The sequence below is a fragment of the Salvelinus sp. IW2-2015 genome, linkage group LG9 (genome assembly GCF_002910315.2).
Source record: "Salvelinus sp. IW2-2015 linkage group LG9, ASM291031v2, whole genome shotgun sequence".
Lineage (NCBI taxonomy): Eukaryota > Metazoa > Chordata > Actinopteri > Salmoniformes > Salmonidae > Salvelinus > Salvelinus sp. IW2-2015.
Genome location: NC_036849.1, coordinates 14,816,392 through 14,835,347, shown reverse-complemented (window position 1 = coordinate 14,835,347; position 18,956 = coordinate 14,816,392). Strand labels below are relative to the sequence as shown.

At 43.7% G+C, this 18,956-nt stretch overlaps 1 protein-coding gene and 1 pseudogene across 1 annotated transcript; one reads left to right on the top strand and one right to left on the bottom strand.

The window, feature by feature from the left end:
- LOC111969004 (transcription factor IIIB 90 kDa subunit-like) overlaps positions 1 to 18,698 on the bottom strand; it is a 56,512-nt pseudogene extending 37,814 nt beyond the window's left edge.
- LOC111968646 (BTB/POZ domain-containing protein 6-B-like) lies at positions 4,010 to 7,247 on the top strand. Its single transcript, XM_023994402.2, has 5 exons — positions 4,010 to 4,372; positions 4,602 to 4,887; positions 5,098 to 5,188; positions 5,284 to 5,402; positions 5,845 to 7,247. The coding sequence occupies exons 1-5, from the start codon at positions 4,282 to 4,284 to the stop codon at positions 6,875 to 6,877; spliced, it is 1,620 nt and encodes a 539-aa protein (XP_023850170.1). The 5' UTR covers positions 4,010 to 4,281; the 3' UTR covers positions 6,878 to 7,247.
- Positions 18,699 to 18,956: the final 258 nt, after the last annotated feature.

Genomic DNA, 18,956 nt, shown 5'->3' with positions numbered 1-18,956 from the left:
ACAGGATGAGATGTTACTATCCTTTGTGCAAGCACTTCCAAGAGTTCATGAACAGTGGGACTGGTGAAATTTGGGGAGCGCATCGTCAGTAGTGTACACTTATATTTACAAATGTACTCACCAAATGTTGTGTAATATTCATGTAATAACGTCATAATACCCTATTAATGATAATCTAAGTCATTAGATAAATCATCAATTCAGTTTTACAGTAACCCATGCTACTGTGCATGGAGTCAGTTACAAAACGCAATGTCAGTTTAAAGACGGATGTACGGTTCCGTTTTTACACAAGCAGTTTGAATCATCTGACGTTCTAGTAGCCGGCTTTTAGCAATCCCACAGTCTCGCTCACACATTCACTTCCTATTGAGTAAGAAGCTCATCTAAACTTTTCCATCCTTCATGTAAGCGAATCCTCTCAATGATTAATGATGAGCAATTAATTATTCAGATATTGCAGCTGCAGAGGAGAGAAAGGGAGAAAAGTGAAAATAGGAGCGTAAATGTCCACATGCCCAGGGAAGTTGGCTCTTCAGTTTCAAGATGTCTTGCCAGCAATACATCCGAGCAGGGTTCTGTTCAGGTCCAGTAAGTAGGGAACAGACTGCAGTACACTGTCGCTGATTGGAGCCTGTGGTTACTTATTAGCGTTACCTGTGAACAAAGATCACCTGTGATTGTAGCCAAATCTGACCTAGGATTAGTTCCCTGTAGTTTGGATTACCAGTGGACATGGTTCCCCTGTGGTTTCTGTTATTTATGATGACGGTTAGCCTACCTGTGATTGTGGTGCTAACGTGTGGTGGGATTTAACTGTTGCTCATGGTTACCTGCGCCACACAGTCCTAATGGCCTCCGTCCAGTGTGCATCCAGTCCCTCTTCATCCTCTGCAGCAGTCGCAGTGCTGTCGTGGACACCTCATGGTTCTTCTCCCCAAACTCCAGCATGTGAGCAAAGCGAGGGATGTACAGGCAGGCGTCTAGAATGAGAATGATACACTCTTCAAGATCCAACCAAGACAAGCAATAGTAATATGCTAATATATGCATTGCAGATGTCTCAATGATATATGGGGTTTACAACTGTGTGTAGACTACATTGATCAGAAAGTGGTATGTCTTTAATGAAAATATACAGTCGTATGAAAAAGTTTGGGCACCCCTCTGAGGCTGCATAATAATTTACTCTGTCGTCACAGAAAATGATCACAGTGGCATGCCATTCATTTTCTAATAAAAGCTGAGCACTGGGGTATTGTCCAGACAAACATTTTTAGTGTAGCAATATTAAGTTGTATGAATTTAAATCAGATGTGAAAAATAGGCTATGCAAAAATGTGGGCACCCTTGTCATTATGTTGATTTGAATACCTGTAACTACTTAGCACTGATTAATTGGAACACACAATTGGTTTGGTGAGCTCATTAAGCCTTGAACTTCATAGACAAGTGCATCCAATCATGAGAAAAGGTATTTAAGGTGGCCAATTGCAAGTTGTTGTTCTCTTTGACTCTCCTCTGAAGAGTGGCAACATGGGGGCCTCAAAACAACTCTCAAATGACCTGAAAACAAAGATTGTTCAACATTATGGTTTAGAGGAAGGCTACAAAAAGCTATCGCAGAGATTTAAGCTGTCAGTGTCCACTGTGAGGAACATAGTGAGGAAATGGAAGACCACAGGCACAGTTCTTGTTAAGGCCAGAAATGGCAGGCCAAGTAAAATATCGGAGAGGCAAAGGCGAAGGATGGTGAGAACGGTCAAAAACAGCCCACAGACCACCTCCAAAGACCTACAACATCATCTTGCTGCAGATGGTGTCACTGTGCATCGTTCAACAATTCAGCGCACTTTGCACAAGGAGGAGCTGTATGGGAGAGTGATACGGAAGAAGCCTTTTCTGCACACACGCCACAAACAGAGTCGCTTGAGGTATGCAAACGCACATTTGGACAAGCCAGCTTCATTTTGGAATAAGGTGCTGTGGACTGATGAAACAAAGATTGAGTTATTTGGTCATAACAAGGGACGTTATGCATGGCGGCAAAAGAACACAGCGTTCCAAGAAAAACACTTGCTACCCACAGTAAAATTTGGTGGGGGTTCCATCATGCTGTGGGGCTGTGTGGCCAGTGCCGGTACTGGGAATCTTGTTAAAGTTGAGGGTCGCATGGATTCCACTCAATATCAGCAGATTCTTGGGAATAATGTAGAAGAATCAGTCACAAAGTTGAAGTTACGCCGGCGCTGGATATTTCAACAAGACAACGACCCAAAACACTGCTCRAAATCTACCCGGGCATTTATGCAGAGGAACAAGTACAATGTTCTGGAATGGCCATCCCAGTCCCCTGAATATCATTGAGAATCTGTGGGATGATTTGAGGCGGGCTGTCCATGCTCGGCAACCATCAAACCTAACTGAACTGGAGATGTTTTGTAAGGAGGAATGGTCCAAAATACCTTCATCCAGAATCCAGACACTCATTAGAGGCTATGGGAAGCATCTAGAGGCTGTTATTTTAGCAAAAGGAGGCTCTAACAAATATTTGTTGTGATTTTTCTATTGGGGTGCCCAAATTTATGCACCTGTCTAATTTTGTTTTGATGCATATTGCACATTTTCTGTTAATCCAATAAACCTAATTTCACTACTGAAATATTACTGTGTCCATCAGTTATTTGATAGATCAAAATTAAATTGCTGATCCAAACACCCAATTATTTATAAATGGAAATCATGGAAATTGTCAGGGGTGCCCAAACTTTTTCATACGACTGTAAGAAGTATTGGATATCTTCATACCATTCCCAGTGGATCACATTGTGACCAATAAGGACAAATAGTTACACTTAGTTATGTTGGATCAAATGATCTCTTAGTGTACAGTTGGGATAGAGAAAGCACGGTGTCAAAATTGCAGCTGGGGATTCGAAGTGCCCTGTGAGAGAAAGACTGCCAGAGTTCGAGTGGGGCAGAAAGTTTCCTATGCTCAGGCAGTGAAGAGAGTAGAGGATAGCCCAAAGGTGAGTGATTTGACTGGGAGATAAATAGCAGATAAATATTTGGTGCGAGTGATTTTAGTACAGAAGATCTACAGGAAGTTGAGAGAAGTGGTTCCATCCTCCCAGGCAGATGGACGGGATCATTTAGGGCCAAAGTACTGGGATGGTGTGGTGGGTGTTTGTGGATAGTGTTTAGGTATAGGGTTAGATGACTGTGCAATTTTCCCCATTCCCCTTTTGTTTGTGACTAAAATGTGCAGTCCACACCCCGACCTGCAAAAGGCAGCAATATGCAACACAGCGTCTAGTCTGATAAAAATGTACATCAAGACGACAAATTATCCCTTTGGCAGCAGCAGAGCCCTCTGACTGGTAATAGGATATGGCCAGACCCCAACCCCTGTCCCTAACCAACCTCTTCTAATCTAACATGGCTGCTGGGCTGGCTCTATTCAAGTTAACGAAGTAAACTTCAGGAACCATCCCCTCTATGATCTAACGCGCCCACATTCACCGAAAGGTAAACACTAGTGCGGTCTCGTGCTCTCAGATTTTGCGCGTGCCATGCATCCAATAAAAAATAAAATAAAAAGTGGTGCGGCTGATGTTAACTCAGCAATACAAAAAAGGAAATAAAGTTTAAAGCTCAACAAATTTTGCGACATCCCAAACTTTGCCTAATTTCTGACGAGTGGAGCTATTACACAACTAAACCAATCGGATATGACATGAACAGTTTAAAGCCAAATTACACAGTGATTACGCATAAACTATAATAAGTTATTTAAAATAAATGTAGGCTATTATTACATCAGAAACAATGACCGGGTTATTTTCACTGTAACAGTTTATATCAGTCGGACGCTGCAGTGAATTTTAGAGTGGGAGCTGGTGAGTTACTTTATTTTTTTAGCTGGTGAGTGGCTTGGGGGAGGCTCTTCTGGGCTTCTGACGTTGACGGTATGCGTAAATCTGATTTGTTGGCAGCGAGCTGGGCGTCCGAGAGGATTACACCAAAAATAAAAAAATAGACAGCAACTAAAACTCTCGACCCGACAAATGACCATTCACATCGTATCCAGACTGCAGCTAAGGAGTAACCCACGCCTTGTCCTAGTTGATAAGTAGCTTTTGGAGAAAAACATCTGCCAGTATTTGCTCAGGAAAACAGCGGACTCTAAGCGAGCAACGATTATATGGATTTACCATCTGCTCGAAAAGCGAAAACATAATACGTTTTGGGGAGACAATTCAGCGGCAACAAGAGGATGAAATGAGAAAGAGAAAAAAAGTATTCAGCTTGAAGTTGGAATACAACCCAATTGGACGGATATTGTTTATGTTGCTCTTACAATTGATTCGGGGTTAGTAGACTTCATAATCGCTGAATTTATGCAGCATAGTTCTATAAATGACACGATTTGTGTATCAATTGTCAACACAGAATATTAGCTACTACAGTAGATCATAGAGTTCGTGGTTTATTTATAGGAAAGGGATCAACGCTTTGTGTGCCGATGCCAACAGCAGATTGCAGGTTGCTCCATCATGGTCGGATCATGAAGTGTTTGACTTTTTTACTCTTACTTCCAGAAACACTGAAAAAGTCTAAAAAGACTGGGAAACACACAAACAGGTTACCAGTATGCTATGAGATTCTAACCCTGTCCCTGAAGAAGAAGATGGCTGCAGAACTGTACCCTGCGACCACCAATCTAACCAACAACGTTACTACGGTGACCGCCAGTGACAAGAAAAGCGATGTGCAGGTCACTCAGTCAACAACCACTGCAACAACACCGACCACCCAGCAAAACATAAACAACAACAACGTCGATCCTCCCAGCTGGCAGTCCTCTCACCCCACGCTACGGGAGAGGTAGTCTCAACTATTTACTTATAATTCATTATTTCTATTTAGTAAAAGTTTGACTTGGTTTACATTAGCTTATTATGTCGTTTATGTCCATAATTAGAATGACATCGCATTGTGCATGCTATAATATATGTATGACTGGCAAAAAAACAAGCCCTATATGGAATAGCCCAAGTTGTCATTATACCTAATTGATAATCTTCTCCCTTCTAGGAATGCCTTGATGTTCAACAATGAACTCATGGCCGATATACATTTCATTGTTGGTCCCCCTGGTGAATCTCAGAAAGTACCAGTGCACAAGGTAAGCTCCATCTCCAGTTGGAAAAATAAGTTTACTTTTCAGAACCGTCACAAATATGATGAGTGACTAATGTGTCCGTTTGTCTTTCCCTCCAGTATGTGTTGGCAGTGGGTAGCTCCGTCTTCTGTGCCATGTTTTACGGGGATCTTGCAGAGGAGGAGTCCGAAATCCATATCCCAGACGTGGAACCTGCTGCTTTTCTAATTCTGCTGAAGTAAGCCACTCGCTCCTCATACATGACAAGCACAATGTCACTTCAAAATAAATGATTACTCAGCCAAAGCAAGACGGGTTAAGTGCACAAAATGCTAGAGCACCAAAGGGCATGGGCAGTAGTGTAGAGCACTAATTCCAGGTCTCTTTGCTCTTTGTTCATCTTGAAGAAAAAAATATTCAAAGCCAATGATTTACCCGAAGGTAATAGGCAGAAGAGAACATAATGGCTCTTTTTGTTGTAGATTCTATAACAATGTCATCCGAAACCAATGCAATGAGACATTGCTTCTTTTTTATCCCCTTGAGAAAATAGGGCACGCTGTGCCAAGTCCTCTACCTCTTTTCTTCAAAAGAATATCTATCATGAATTCTCTACATGCTGGTCTGCCTTCTTTACTAAACTAGAATCTCATTCTCCTCCTCCATTTTGTTCCCTTCAGTTACATGTACAGTGATGCGATAGACCTGGAGGCGGACACCGTGCTGGCTACCCTGTACGCTGCCAAGAAGTACATTGTACCAGCCCTGGCCAAGGCCTGCGTCACCTTCCTGGAGACCAGCCTGGAGGCCAAGAACGCCTGTGTGCTGCTGTCCCAGAGCCGTCTGTTTGAGGAGCCTGAGCTGACACAGCGCTGCTGGGAGGTGATTGACGCCCAGGCCGAGCTGGCCCTGGGCGCAGAGGGCTTCTGTGAGATCGACTTGCAGACCCTGAAGATCATCCTGCAGAGAGAGACCCTCAACACCAAGGAGGTGGTGGTCTTTGATGCCGTGATGAGCTGGGCCACAGCTGAGTGTAAGAGGCAAGGACTGAGGGCAACCACCCACAACAAGAGATCTGTCCTGGGCAAGGCACTCTACCTGGTGCGCATCCCCACCATGACCCTGGAGGAGTTTGCTGATGGGGCAGCCCAGTCAGACATCTTGACACTGGAGGAGACACATGACATTTTCCTGTGGTACACAGCGGCCACCAAGCCCAAACTGGACTTCCCACTGGCACAGAGGCAGGGCCTGGCGCCCCAGAGGTGCCACCGCTTCCAGTCGTCAGCCTACCGGAGCAACCAGTGGCGCTACAGGGGCCGCTGTGACAGCATCCAGTTTGCAGTGGACAAGCGGATCTTTATCGCTGGACTGGGTCTGTACGGGTCAAGTGGAGGAAAGGCCGAGTACAGTGTCAAGATTGAACTGAAGCGGCAAGGGGTGACCCTAGCACAGAACCTGACCAAGTTTGTGTCGGACGGATCAAGCAGTACATTTTCTGTGTGGTTTGAACACCCAGTTCAAGTGGAGCAGGATGCCTTTTATACGGTGAGTGTCGTGCTGGACGGGAATGAGCTGAGCTATTTTGGCCAGGAGGGCATGACGGAGGTGCAGTGTGGAAAAGTGACTTTTCAGTTCCAGTGCTCCTCGGACAGTACCAACGGGACTGGGGTGCAGGGGGGACAGATCCCTGAGCTGGTGTTCTATGCATAAACTGGATTGGTCATAAAAGGAGAGGTAGAGAACATATAGACTATACTGTACATCCATATGTTCCATCCTTATAAATAATGTAGCATTAAGACACTAGAGTGTCAGACTAAACAAAATACTATTTTTAAGTCAAGGAACGTTTTATCTTATTTATAAAAATTAAAAAAATGTTATTTGTATTATTTTAATTAACGCTGCAAAAAGCAGTCCCTTGTAAAAAGTCATATTGCACTTGTGGACAGTCTGCAATGTTGTTTTGTACATAGAACACAGTTAAATGGTTTGCAGCTTGATGCTGATCAACCATGATGTTCCTGTTTGAGAGCTTACGAACCTGCAGAAAATCATAAAAATGTTGTGAGATAAGCCACAGATGTTGCTGCTCATTATTATACAACTCACCTGCATGTGTGAAATCTGTTGTTTCGGTGGGATTATTACTCAAGGGATTATTCAGTGTCTCGGTACACTGAGGAGTGCTTCAACCAAGCTGGTAAAAGTGATGTGGTCAAGACGCCATCATGACACCTTTGCTTCCAAATATTTGTTGTAGCGAAGTGACCAATTTTAGCTCAGACGTTTAATGAATGGTAAATACTGTAGGTGTCCTTCTCAGCAAAAAAAGACAACACTTCAACCAACAGCATTTGTCCGAAAACACTCATTCAACTGTATAGTTCTTTGTTTACAATAAGAACACAGGGAGTATGGGAGGCAGATGATAGGTACCTATGGCGGGGGTGTTGATGCAGAGCTCTCTGGCCAGCACCAGAAAGGTTCTACCCAGGACGTAAACATTTACCTGTGGGGGAAAGACAGGGAAAAGATTAAGACCAGAAATACATGAAGGTAGTGCAACTGTCACTGAAACCCACCCTGTCAAGTCCAGAATGTCCTCGTAAGGATACATGATCCAGAGTTACATAACAAGAGTAGCGTGTGATCAAATCTGGTATAGTAAGTGTAACTTAATGCTTAGCTGGCATACTATCTAGAAAGCCCAGTGATTTTCCAGACCAGGGGATGACTAAAGCTCTAGTTTCTAGCCCAGCTCCGTCTCATTCCTCCAGGCTAACGCTCCAGCCATTAGGGGGTTTGAGTCTCTACCAGACACAGACAAGCTTTCACTCTTGGGTCTATGGCAGCCACAGTCTGATCTATTTTAGGAGATGGGTCCTGATTAAACATTTGTACACACAACAAATACATTGTTAGCCAAGCACCATAGCAACCAACAGTGGAGGTGGCACATGTCAATCCAGACAGAGCCTGGAGCAGCCTCCACCTGGACCCTGTCCATGTCATAGTGTCCCCAGGGATTAGAGAGCACACGCCTCAGATGATGGGGAGGTAGATCACCATGCATTCCCATGGGGGGGGGGGGTGACTACTGCACTGGCCTGGGTGAGGCTCCACAAATGGGGGATTAGTGGAATATCTACACATATCACACTGACCCTAGACTGGACAGGCACCCCCATTCCACTCCTACCCTTCAAATACCAGAGAGGGGGGGGCAGCTCTTCAAGGACAGCTGGGAGCATAAAAATAAAACTGACCAGCAGTGTCTCTGAGAAATGTCCCTCCACCCTAACACTGACTTTATATGCATAAAAATGGACCTATATTTATACAGTCCCTGGCTTTAATTACAAAGCACAACATACTGCATGGGCCAACATCCATCTTGTTGGATGTAATACTCATGGTCAATATGGGCATGGGATCATGTATAATTTTACAACAAAAATGAGGAAACAACTTTGATGTATGCGACTATTCAATCATATTCAGAAACGCTTTCATTTCTATAAATTAGGGATAAATGTCAATGTCAAAGCGCAAAAACTCGATCACAGGGTTGAAAAAAAATATAGAAAATTAGTGTAGGCCTACTCATTGGATACTCACCTGCAGGAGGTCGCTGAGGTAAAGCAGCATGTCTGAATGGGGTGGCTTATAAGTCAATAAAACCACAAGATAGTAAAAAGTGTCACCTCAGGCCAGCAGCATTTGTAAATACATTTAGCGACAGCTTCTGGGGGAATCAACCACCCCGTGACCTCTGAACTCCCCCCAGCACTCACCCCCATTAGCTTCTAGAGACACCCGTCTCCTGCGACCAACACACCCCCTGCATCAGTTTACGTGGCGACAGGTGCAACCATCCAACGGCAGCCAAAGTAGGTTTGCGACAACCCTTTTTAAAAAGCCTCACAATGGGGTTATGGTCACCACTGAAATGGAAAAAAATAATCCCACACAGTCTGGAGATGAGATTACGGACGACTCCCTCAATCGGTCATCATAATAACAAGTTCCTCAGAGATAATAACAGTCGCTTAAAGCAATGCCATTTCAGTAGTATGGGGAAGGAGGGAGGGAGCTTACTTCCGAGCCCTGCCTGTGAAACGTGACGGTTTCATTATGATGTGAAAACTTGGCTGTCATTCATCAAGATCATGGATGTGACCATAGCCTAAACCTTTAACAACAGCACCTGTGGGAACGATCCCACTAAATGTATTAATTGATGGTCCCCTGAGCCTCCATCACAAATATCAAGATGTCCCTCCGCTGAGCTACATGCCATTTCAGCTGTTAGACACACTGAACAAGGTTTGCCTTGTGTCCTCATTCTCAACTTATCATGTCAGTCCTCTGTGACAGTACTACAGACTTTTCCCCAGCTGTGGAAAAGGAAGTAAAGTAGAGCTATTTTTACTTTATCAAACACTCCATCTCCAACAAACACTGAAACACACACACACACACACACACACACACACACACACACACACACACACACACACACACACACACACACAGGTAAACAATGTAAATGGGAAAGGCTTTGCTCTGCTCCCTCTTGTTCTATCAGATAAAAACGATGTGTCCTGCCCTTCCTGTGAAACCACTGGCTGGTACATAACCACATCATACTCAGAGGCAATGACAGGGAACAATAAACCAAAAAATGGCAGCAAAATTATGGGATTTGAAAAGTTGATCTCCTTAACATAAGGACAGTACAGAAACGGTATTTAGTAGGGATGCACCGATATTACATTTTTGGCCAATACCGATATCCAATATCGGTATTGGATTTCAGCGGCCTTTTAAGCATTCTAATACAGTTAAAATGTTCACAGCGGTCTAAGGCACAAAACCTATTTCTTTCACTTACTTGCTGTGCTGTTCCGTTGTTTCATTCTCAACCAGGATTTCATCATACATGTCAAGCAGTGAAGGTTCAGCTCTGTCCATCCGTGGCCTCTCTTCATCTGTGCGCACTGTCACTGTGTCCATTTCCATCTTGTCCAGCTGTGTGTGTAACATTTCACGTAAAACCTGTTTCTTGTCTGCATCGAAGTAGCGACCATTGTACCTAGCATCGAGCATGGTGGCAACACAGTATAGAGGCTCAGAGAGAATGCCACCGAATCGCTTGTTCAGTCTCGAGTACTTTTGTAAGTTTTAACCCCACGGTCTGTGTGGGCAGTTTTGTTGAGCAGGCCTTTCAATGCCATGACAGAGGGTATCACGTCTGCTGCAGACACAGTTGATTAGCTTATTTCTCCAGTCAGTTGTTTGAATGGAGCTAGGAGTGTGTTCATGTTTCAAAACATGTTCTCAAATGCCATTGAAATGGCAGCAGCGGTATGAGAACCAGCACATTCTTGAACATGCAATACGGCTTTCCTCAGGTCTAAATCCTCGTCGACCCACTGTGCTGTCAGACTCAGCATGCTCATGGGGCTGACATCGCTGGTCCAAATGTCAGTCGTGAAGCTAATAGCAGTGACGCTCATGGATGTGAGTTTCAACAATACTGTGTAACTCCGGTAGGGCAACATCTGAAAAATAGTGTGTACCGGGGCTCGACCAGTCGGCGAAAGCCAACATCATCCACGACAGAGGACGGTTGATTGTCAAGGGCAATGAATTCCATTATCTTGGCGTTAATGGATTTTGCCTTTGAGTTGTCTCACTGAAATTTTCTTACTCTTATATATGACTGCTTGACTTGAACTTGTTTAGTTGTTGGAAGTGTGCCCTTAGTATTTAAGGTCTTTTGTTCTCTGTTGCTCTATTTTTCATGGCATCATTGCGTCATCTACTTACTTTATATAGGTAATACCTATTAGGTATGCACGTCAGCTTTGACATCGGTTTTACACATCGGCGTTAAACTAGACATCGGGCCGATGTTGGCATTTTTAGCTAATATTGGCCGAGTCCGATATGCTCACCGATATATTGTGCAGCCCTAGTATTGAGCACAACACAACCAGTGCATTAACACAATTCATGCCCAAAACTACTACAACTGCTGGAGATTGATGCTACAGCTAACGTTACAAATATAAAACGTTTTTGTTGTAGTATAAACATTTTGCATTCCCCTTTCACCTCACTCATCTCCTTCCTTCCTGTTACTCCCCACTCTGCAGTGTGAAAGGATACGAGGAGTCCCCTCTGTCCTGCAGACAAGGTAGAGGCATGCAGCCACCACGTGGGCCACCCGTCGGCCCCTTGTCAGGTGTTTACACACGGCCATCTTGTAGAAGTTAAAGGCCGTGTCCAGGCAGTGCTGGTTCAGCTGCAGCTGGTGGCCCAGCGTGTTGATCTGACGTCTCCCTGGAGACACACAAACACAGGCATGTCATTACACAGCCCACACATGCATGTCGTATTCGTACACACCTACACTCAGACGCACCCTCAGGTGCACAATAAACAGAGTAGACAGACAAATATACACACAACTGACAGGGCATGTAATTACTGTAACAGAGGTTCAGGTGTTTCCAGATCCATGTGTCCTCTGTTCGCCTGATGAATTTTGCATGCAAACACTCAGACATTATACACAAGCAGATGTCCCAGTCAATACACACAAGTACTTGAGAGATGTGTGTGGGAAACTACTGCTGCTGTTGAGGTAATGCAAAATCTTACTGCGCTACAATATTCCCCCTGCTTTGCTGAACAAATGTCTTGAGATTACAGGGCATCCGCACACCACCAGCATTACTCATACCACTCCCTCCACATTCCCCTCATGTCATCAAGCTGTCTGAAAAACTAAAGACCCTGATTTCTATACAGGCCTTGTCTAAACTTCTTCCGAACCCCAACCAGCATTACCATCTGGTACATTTACTGTGACAGCTGGATAAAATCTAACCACCCTGTCAGGGAGAAGTTGGAAAGCTCCCACACTGGAGATATATTGAGGCCATATGGGTCAACCGCAGGACATATGGGATGTTCTCCAGTAATAGGAAAAGCAACCTGTTAGTCATTGCGAGGAGACGTGATGAGTTGGGGCGGGGGGCGGGGGGCCGTGCCGGTGGGGAGGGATGATTCCAGTCATTAATCAGAGTGTTGGTGGGTGAGAAAGAACAGAGACACTGGATGTTTGAGGAGAGTGTTCCATCACAGCACCACTCTTGTTCTCTCACAGACAATCCACACAGCATGACATACCTTTCACACAGCTGTATCCACGTCTCTCTCTCTCTCATCATCAGCACTTAACAGCATTGATCAACAGCAGGAGGCGCCTCAGATGACTACAGGTGACTGGGAGATAACTGAGTACAATACTTTTACTCAGCCAAAAAAATTTAACTTCCAAATAGACATGACTAAACAAACAGGACAGGAAATCATCAAACCAGGGAGCACAGACTGATTGAATGTACCTTACCAGACAAAGGAAATTACATCATCATCCCTTTCCTGAGGCATTCCAGCATGCAATGGATGTTTGCCTTTGCCAACCAAGATTTACTGTAGACACACCCTGTTTACCTCCTATTGGACATAAAGGAAATGGGTTGTCCCTACCAAGTTTGTTGGTGAAGGCAAAACCACTTTATAAGTACTTTTGAAATAAAGTGCTGATAAGGAAACCACTTAAATAGGGGCAGAGGCTCATGTAAAGCAGATGGTATCAGTTTAGTGTGTCTAGCATGAGGCAAAATGCTTTTCTTCCCAAGACATTGAAAGACAGCATTAAAACAAAGGTTAATCTCCTAGCACACCTACATTTACTTGTTATTAGGCCTGTTGTAAGTGCAATTAGTCCTCATGATGCATGCACACCCATGCTTTAGGAATAAAAGTGCTGACCCTTAATGTTGACTCACCATTCTGCAGGGACTGGGCCCGGGACTCCCTTCCAACACCTGTATAGAACCCTTCTCAAAAAGTTGGGTTCCTTCCAGAGGCTATAGATACAGGAGAATGAGAGACATGACACCCCAAGAGTGCAATCTTAACATTTACAAAACAACAGGCATTCATCAACATCTGCTATAGTTTCAATTACAAAAATGGTAATATAAATTTTAATACAGCATTATTATATTATTGGACACAAAAGTAAATTTGAGTGTGGTCAACAAACTTTTTTAAGTGTGACAACACCGCATGACAACAAATTGGTCAAAGACAGTGAGCTCATCTCAAACTAAAGCTAATACAACACTGCACTCTAGTGGGGATTCAGGAGAACTTCAAACAGATGTGCCAGGAAAATCCAACCCCACCAGAAAGCCAGTCTACAGCTGACTGTCCCCTCTGAACAATCAGCTGGGAAGCTAGCCAGGGGCTGTGGGCCAGGCCACATCACTGGGTTAGGTTTGGGACTGCAGATTACAGGATCTGGGAGAGGGTGGGGAATGTCATGCACCCTGCTAAAATGTCATTTTGCAATCCAATTGACTAACTTCATTATGTCATGAAAAACTGCATGAAAAATGGGATGAATTTCTTATAACCAACCTCTCAGAATATTATGATTCATTTTATTATGGCATGTCATTATTTAATGTCTTGACAGTCCAGTTGCACCCACCGTCTCCAGCTACGAACTGTCACACAGCCGAGGAGCCTCCCCCTCCTGTCTCCATGAACTGGACCTCAGACACAATGACGTTGTCCTCCAGGACAGAGCCACAGCCCATGCACACGGCATCACCTCTGGCCTGGTCCACATCGATGTCCGTGCCCTCACAGTTCTTACACACTCTGGAACTCATGGTGAGATCTGGTCACACAGCAGTCTAGAGAAAAGAGAAGAGACAAGTCACATTTTGGTGTATGAGAAATGCTGTAGACATATGAAATGTTGTATTTATTGGATACATAAAAATGTATTGTACTCTTCCAGCCAAAAGGTCGTGGTCTCCAGAATTCCCGAGCGTCAGCTTCTTATGAGCATTCCCAAGCCTTCTATATATATTTAAATGTTTTGTAGTGTCTTGACGAATGTAGCTCACCCAAATGTACTGTTATTTGGGTTCTAAACCGCACATTATTTACTGTCATGCCATAACTAGCCAGTGAAATACCATGCAAGCAGGGGCAAAAATCTGATATCAACTTTGGAGGGGACAATTACATGAAATTTTCTCAAGAGCAAATCCTGAGGGGGACACCAAAAGTAGTGCTGTAACACATAGCCTACGTTGTAATATGTTAAATGTATATTGAGGAACCATAATCACTACTACTGGATAATTGATAGGTACAGTAGTTAACTGAAGGGTTGTCCCAACTTGTTAAAATGTTTAAATCATTATAATACTACTACTAATAATAGTTATAGCAGTGTTCCTTATCAGTCCAGTATGTATGCAGGTATTTGTACTTACAACCAGCAATACCAAGAAAGGCCAGTAGGTGGCAATGGTACTGTACACTGTATGGGTGCAGTTTTCGTAAATACAATGAACATGGTGTGATCTCGTCTAAAATAATCTCCATAGAGAACCATCACAAAGTTGGTCTCCGTATTGAATTGACCTTTTAATTTGACTTTTTCTGATACATTTATATAGTCATTAAATATGTGCCACTGGCCTGAGTCTACTACAATAGCTTTACAAGAACAAAAATATGCAAATAAGTACAGTTCTAAAAGCAAAATAACTACTTCAATGAATAACCAAAATAAATCAACCAAAATATTCTTCAGTCAGTGTCTCAACTCTTCAAACAGCAGCTATGGACAAGTATGTCACACAAAGTATGCAATTTTAAATAAAATAACATTAAATAAATAATTAGTAAGTGTACTGTCATGTACTGAAAACTACTAAACAAAAGAACAAATATCATACTATACACCAGGGGTTGTCAAACAGGGGTCCATGGACCCCTAGGGGTCCCTGGTGTAATTGCAAGGGGTCCGTGAAATAAAAAAGTGTAGTGAACGTATTCAGTACCACAAGGTTTCCAGTAACTTTACATATAATATAGAGGGGGTGGAGGTCCCTGAGGACTGCTCAAAACCTTGCCTGCCTTGCCTCAAAATATACAGGGGTTCCAGTACCCCAAAAATGGTTGAGAACCACTGCTATACACACTACTGAACAAAAGAACCAAACATATGTTTGTGGGTTTCAATGGATCCAACAAATTGCTGGCAGACATTTTCCCTCTTNAACATATGTTTGTGGGTTTCAATGGATCCAACAAATTGCTGGCAGACATTTTCCCTCTTGAGACTGTCCAGCCTGTCTCTATGTACATTACARACAACTACGCCGTTCAGTCTCTCTTGGCCCATGCTAGCCMGTAGCCAAGTCTTTAACCTGCGGAGTGCACTGAAACTCCTCTCAGCCTCACATGAAGACACTGGCACCACAAACAAAATTCTGATCAGCACCTCAACTTGGTCAAACAACCCCCGCCACTCCACTGGAAGCCTCCTGAGGACCTCTGCTGCCTCTCCACTGCTGCTACAGGGGTATTTGTTGTGAAAAAGAGGGATCTGCACTGAAAGAGAATCTATGTTCACCTCAGGGTACTGATCTAGAGACTCATCCAACTCCCCCGTGAGAAGCGCACTTTCCAACTTTTGCAGGACGTGTAGACTGTCCTGGTCAAAACGGTYGCCAAACTGAACCTCCACACCATCCAACACTTAAAAAAATTCTGCCCTATAGTGATCCACTGCTTTGCCAGCAAATCGTCTTGAATGCGTCTCMATGGATTCAATAGAGTCAATCAATGTTGTTGCTTTCTCATACAGTCAAAGGTAGCTTTYGTCATTTCTCTTGCCCCTAAGAGATGACCGCACACACTCGACTGCAGCCTGCATACCAGAGACAGTCTGAGTTTTCTTCTGYAGTGAAATGTTTAGACATTCAAGCTCTCCAAGAACAGCAGAGGCAAGTGTGAGGCCCAACACAGTCTTGCCTTTGCTGAAGTGCTCAAATATGCCACTGGCAGTTGAAGCTGTCTTGGATGCAGTTTTTGCCATCTCCTCTAGGCTGCTTAGTACCCGCTCATACTGCCCTAGCACAGCTCTAATAGCAGTATTCCACACAGTCCACCTTGTTGGACATAGGGGTTTCAGGGTGGTCAAATTTGTATCTTTGGACGTGGCAATTGATTCAAACATGCTCTTAAACTTTCCTGACTGGCCATAGAGGACACCTAACTGATGGACCCAAGAAAGGGAATCCCGGATCAGTGGGGAGGCTGAGCAGCCAGCCTGTGTAATCAGATTTACACAGTGTGCTCCACAATGTACATAGAGGGCTAATGGCTGCTGCCTCCTCATAATTGCCTGTGCACCTGTGTATTTYCCTGCCATGTTTGAGGCACCATCGTAACTCTGCCCACGTAAGCCAGACAWGGGCAAATTGAGCCTCAACAACACATCAGTTGCCACTTTCGCAATGCCCTCGCCTGTTGTCTCCGACACCCTGTATAGCCCAATAAACTCCTCGTGAGGGACAATGCCATGGTCAACATAACGCAGACAGACACTCTCCTGTTCAGAACCAGAGACATATTGAGTACCATCAACAATTACTGAAAATTGTATAATCGGAAGAGACCTAATCTCAGCTGCAATGCCTCGAATGACTGTATTCGCCATGATGTTCAGAATTTCATTCCGTGCTTTGGGGCCTTTGTACATTGTGGTACGCTCTGTTAACCACTTCAGTAAAATGGGATCATCCTCTTCTGCCCTAAGTTTCTAAAGCTGGTTTAAATTCCCACTGTCATCCGTGTGGCCTCTAAAGGCTTGTCCCTGTCTTACTACATGCCGCACCGAACTAACAATTTTCATCAAGCAATGCCTTGCATCCTCCTGCTGTTTACCCCACGCGCTGGATAACTGGACACTGATTGGATTTAGCTGGTGTGCTGTTACAGTTACAAAGTGGCGGTGGGTTTGGCAGTTTTGATGTGCTGTGAATTTTTCAATGGCTTTACTCCAGTTCCTAAATCCTGCACTAATGAAGGCAGYATCTGCTCTTTGGCCAAAAGATGGCTGGCTTGAAAACCCTTGGCWACAGTGAAAACACAACACTCCTTTTATTGATGGATTATAATGTAGCCAGGGGAAATCGCGAAACCATCTCTYTTGAAACRTCAACACTCTGTTTGCAAGAGTTTGCGGTTCTATAAATTGTGGGTKTGGCTGATATGGTTTTGTGCCATCACTGAGGTAACTGGACAATGCTGTGCCACTGTCCMCTATACTGGTCCTGCTGGCAACAAGGGTGACACCTGGTCCTGCCGTGGCTGTGACACTGTCCTCTGAAGTCTCTCTCCCTAGCTCTTTCCCTTTCACCACCCTCACTGACTCAGTCTGTCTCCTAGAAAATAAATAAGGTGTTTACCATACTCGTAACTACCGGTACCCAAAACTACACAATCACAACAGCAATACCATTGCCTTAAACAAATCTTAGTTCAGTCACCAGTTTAAGTTGAAAGTGGGGGTATCCATGGCCTTTTCCAATTATGTCGCTATTTTACAAAATAAAAAAATTGAGAACCTTTCATAATGTTGCCAAATAAAGACTCAACAAACTTACCTGAGACTCCCTGTCTCTGCCAGTCTGTCCCTGTATATCTGTCCCCAACTCTGCTGTCTGTGTGCCATCTTTTGCCTGCTCTGCCTAATGACATCATTGTGAAACATTCCCATTAGCATTTCACTTCTTTCTTATGAACATTTTATCAATTAGTCTTTGAGATGTTAGGCTACTAGGGTTCTTACTTTGCGTTTTGGTGTACTGAAAAATACTCTGATGTCCGTCTTTATTCTGCCATTTTTCTACCTGGCTGGCTGGTTACACACACACACTCAGTGTGTAGGTTATTTACAGTAGATGGACTTCTATCATCTTATCTTCTATCATTCTATATGTGCTTCGATCTAAAAGGTAGCTAGCAAATGTGAAACGGATTGCAGTGACAAGAGTTGACAGCTGTATGAGTTCACCATTTACACAACATATGCTGCAACCTTTCGTAATTTTAATATAGTTTGTTTCATATTGGCTGGCTTCCAACAATAGCTGAATTTGCAAAGCTAGCGAGCACCAATTCCGTTTCTGTGGTGTTTGCTATAATCTTTGCTACCTGGTTAAATAAAGGTGAAATAAAATTAAAATAAAAAAGTTCACTAGCGACAATTTAGCTTTTGCAACGAGACCATTATATATATTTAGTATGGTAGAAGAGAGTGTAGTTCTGTTCTGTTCAGTTTGGACTTCAGTTTATCGCTAACCTTATCACAGGGACTTTGAAGCACTCCAGCTGCATGCAGATCTTGGAATAAACTGACGATAGCAAAGATTCCATCTTTGACGACGCCACATAAATGGAATAGGTACTAGCTAGCTTGATGGTTAATGTTTGCTTTAGTTTGCGTGCTAGCGCTGCAAATTCAGCTAGTGTGTGTGTGTGTGTGAACCCTGCCAACATTAAAAAAAACATTGCTATGGCCGATTGACTTGATAAACCTCACGTCAGATACGTGCATTGAGTGCCTTTCACACAGTAGATACGAACACTTTTTTACCTTGCCAGCTAAGGAACTGGCAGTGGATCAAACCATTGTGGGGAAAAGGGCGGGGGTCGCAATCTTTTGAAATTTACAAACGCGCTATTAAGTGTCTATAATCAGCATAAGTGCTTTCGTTGCGTATTAATAATATTATTGAAATTACATAGTTATGTTTACAGTGATATATTGGGGGGGACAAATCATATTTTTCCAGGATGGGGGGGGGGGGTCGTGTGTCCCCCGTCCCTC